The sequence below is a fragment of the Dermacentor variabilis genome, chromosome 2, assembly GCF_050947875.1.
Source record: "Dermacentor variabilis isolate Ectoservices chromosome 2, ASM5094787v1, whole genome shotgun sequence".
Taxonomy (NCBI): Eukaryota; Metazoa; Arthropoda; class Arachnida; order Ixodida; family Ixodidae; genus Dermacentor; species Dermacentor variabilis.
Genome location: NC_134569.1, coordinates 220,400,637 through 220,402,962, shown reverse-complemented (window position 1 = coordinate 220,402,962; position 2,326 = coordinate 220,400,637). Strand labels below are relative to the sequence as shown.

Here is a 2,326-nt window from a genome sequence, read left to right as displayed (position 1 = left end):
TAAAGCGTTGCCCAAGTGTAACACAAGGGCTTTTGCTTAATGAATTGGCCAGCCATCAATGAAGGGCGGCAACAACGTAGCCTCACGGCGCAGTCCATACGACAACCTAGTCGCTTTCTGTTTAAAAGTTGACTTGCAGTCTTAAGCTACACATGTTTTCGGCACCGCGCTGACGCTGACGAGCTACCAGTGGAGTTTCAAGGCAATACATGACACGAGCGTTTGTAGCGGCGTGCGTTCGAGCGCTTACTTTTTTTCTTTTATTTTACAGGGGACTTCCGGCACGCGGGTTTGCGCACGACCCTTCCAAGATGTTTCGCGACTAGCCCGCTAGGCCTGGGCGCATGCGCCGTCGCACCATGAAAAGGGCAGATTTGCCTCAGGCGAGAAGGGAACAAAAGGATTCCGGAGTAGGTAAGAGGGAGAAAGCGTTCCCGCACACAAAACACGATGTTAACATTCGAAATGTCACCGAAGTCGTGGCGCAGTCATTCTGCTTCCGTCCACGGTCGTGAAAGGACGCAGGATGGCTGGCTCTTCGCGAGCTGTGATAACGGCCGATTCTGGCCGCGGAACATCGTTTTTGGACGGCCTGAAAGATTACAGGATTGTACTGCCGCCGCTGCCAACCGGAGAAGGACTGAAAACAATGGTTGTTCTTCACTGCGACACCGCTGGAAGGCCTTACAGGATAGAAGATTTCCGCCAGCCGATGAAAGAAGCCGGCGTCATTGAACAGGTGGGCGGTATCGGAGCGTACCAGATGTCGCACGTCTGGTTAGTCAACTTCCGTAGTGAAGAAGCCAAGAAAAAGTTGCTCGACATCGGGCATATTGTTGTTAAAGGGAAGACTTGCGTTGTCTTTGACCCTGAAAGGCAGGAAGTGCGGCTGAAGGTGCATTGGTGTGCCTTCAACGTCAGCAACGAAACTCTGAGGCGGGCGTTCGCCGAGTACGGCGAAGTGAAAGAAGTTTCGAGCGATAGATGGAAGACCGGCGGGTTTGAAAACGCCGACTCGACTACTCGTGTTGTGCGGCTGGTTCTTCGAGAAGGTGCAAGCCTCGAGCGCATACCCCATCAGCTGCGTATCGGGAACGGTACAGTATTAGTCGTCGTGCCCGGGCGTGCGCCGATATGTCTCCGCTGCCGCAACACAGGCCACATTAGGCGGGACTGCAAGGTGCCCAAGTGCAGCGAGTGCCACGCCTTCGGGCATGAAGAGGCTGAATGCACGAAGTCATACGCCCGCGCCGCGACTCGAGGAACATTCGGCGATAATAGTGAGCTGCACATGGACGAGGATGAAGCTGAGCAAGCTGCCTCCAACCCAGTGGTCGTGAGCCCAACGGCCGCAGCGCTGAGCGATGAAAAGGAAGGCGCCATGCCAGGGACTCGTGAGTCAGCGCCCAGCACCCCCAAGTCGGCAACCACGAGCATGGATACCAATTCACCGCAAGATATTCCACGCCCTTCTGAAAAAAGCAACGAGGAACCCATGGAGTCTGACCCTGCGGCTGCGAAACGGCGCCACGACGATGTCAGTGCAATGAGCCAGGAGCAACGACTGCGTCTCCTAGAACGCCAGTGGGGCGTAGGCGAAGGGAAAAAGCAGCGTGTCACCAGCGGGCAACGATCGTCGTCGCTTCCTCGCGACGACAACCCGAAGACCTAATAATGGAGGGACGGCACTACACGGCGCGGCGTTGTGCGCATGAAGGTAAGCGCCGTACTAGCGGCCTGGTCTTGCTTAACGATGGCGGCATTTGAAAGACACCTCGTAGTAGCCACGCTTAATGTCAGGGGTCTTTCATCCAGGAGGAGGCAAAATCAGCTGCTGAGACTCGTGACTGAGCAGGAATTGGATATTGTAGCGATACAAGAGACCAAAATCGAGAGTCAAGACCAGACCGACAGAATGGTGCTCTCGTTCAGTAGTCGGTATGATGTTTGCGTGTCTCATGCCGTGGGTACCTCGGCAGGTTGCATGCTGTTGATTCGCCAGTCTCTGGGAGCGATTGTGGAAAGAGTTGAGACTTGCGTTTTCGGTCGATGGATTGTCTGTGACATCACACTTGCTGGTTTGGAATTGCGTATTATCTGTATTTACGCGCACACTAACACGGAAGAGAGGCGAAACCTTTTTGAGACAGTCGGCAACCATTGTGACACAGACCGTCTGCTTGTCTTACTTGGCGATTTCAACTGCGTAAGCATGGCACGCGACAAAACCAGTGCGACGCCCTACCGAGATGCGAGTACTGCCTGTTTAAGTGACATAATTGATCGCTGTCATCTAGAGGATGTTGGTGATTGTCTCGGATGTGGT

The 2,326-nt window shown here is 54.3% G+C and overlaps 1 protein-coding gene across 1 annotated transcript; it reads left to right on the top strand.

The window, feature by feature from the left end:
- Window positions 1-491: 491 nt before the first annotated feature.
- LOC142570696 (uncharacterized) lies at window positions 492-1,672 on the top strand. Its single transcript, XM_075679044.1, has one exon. It carries the CDS (start codon window positions 527-529, stop codon window positions 1,670-1,672), a length of 1,146 nt encoding a protein of 381 aa, XP_075535159.1. The 5' UTR covers window positions 492-526.
- Window positions 1,673-2,326: the final 654 nt, after the last annotated feature.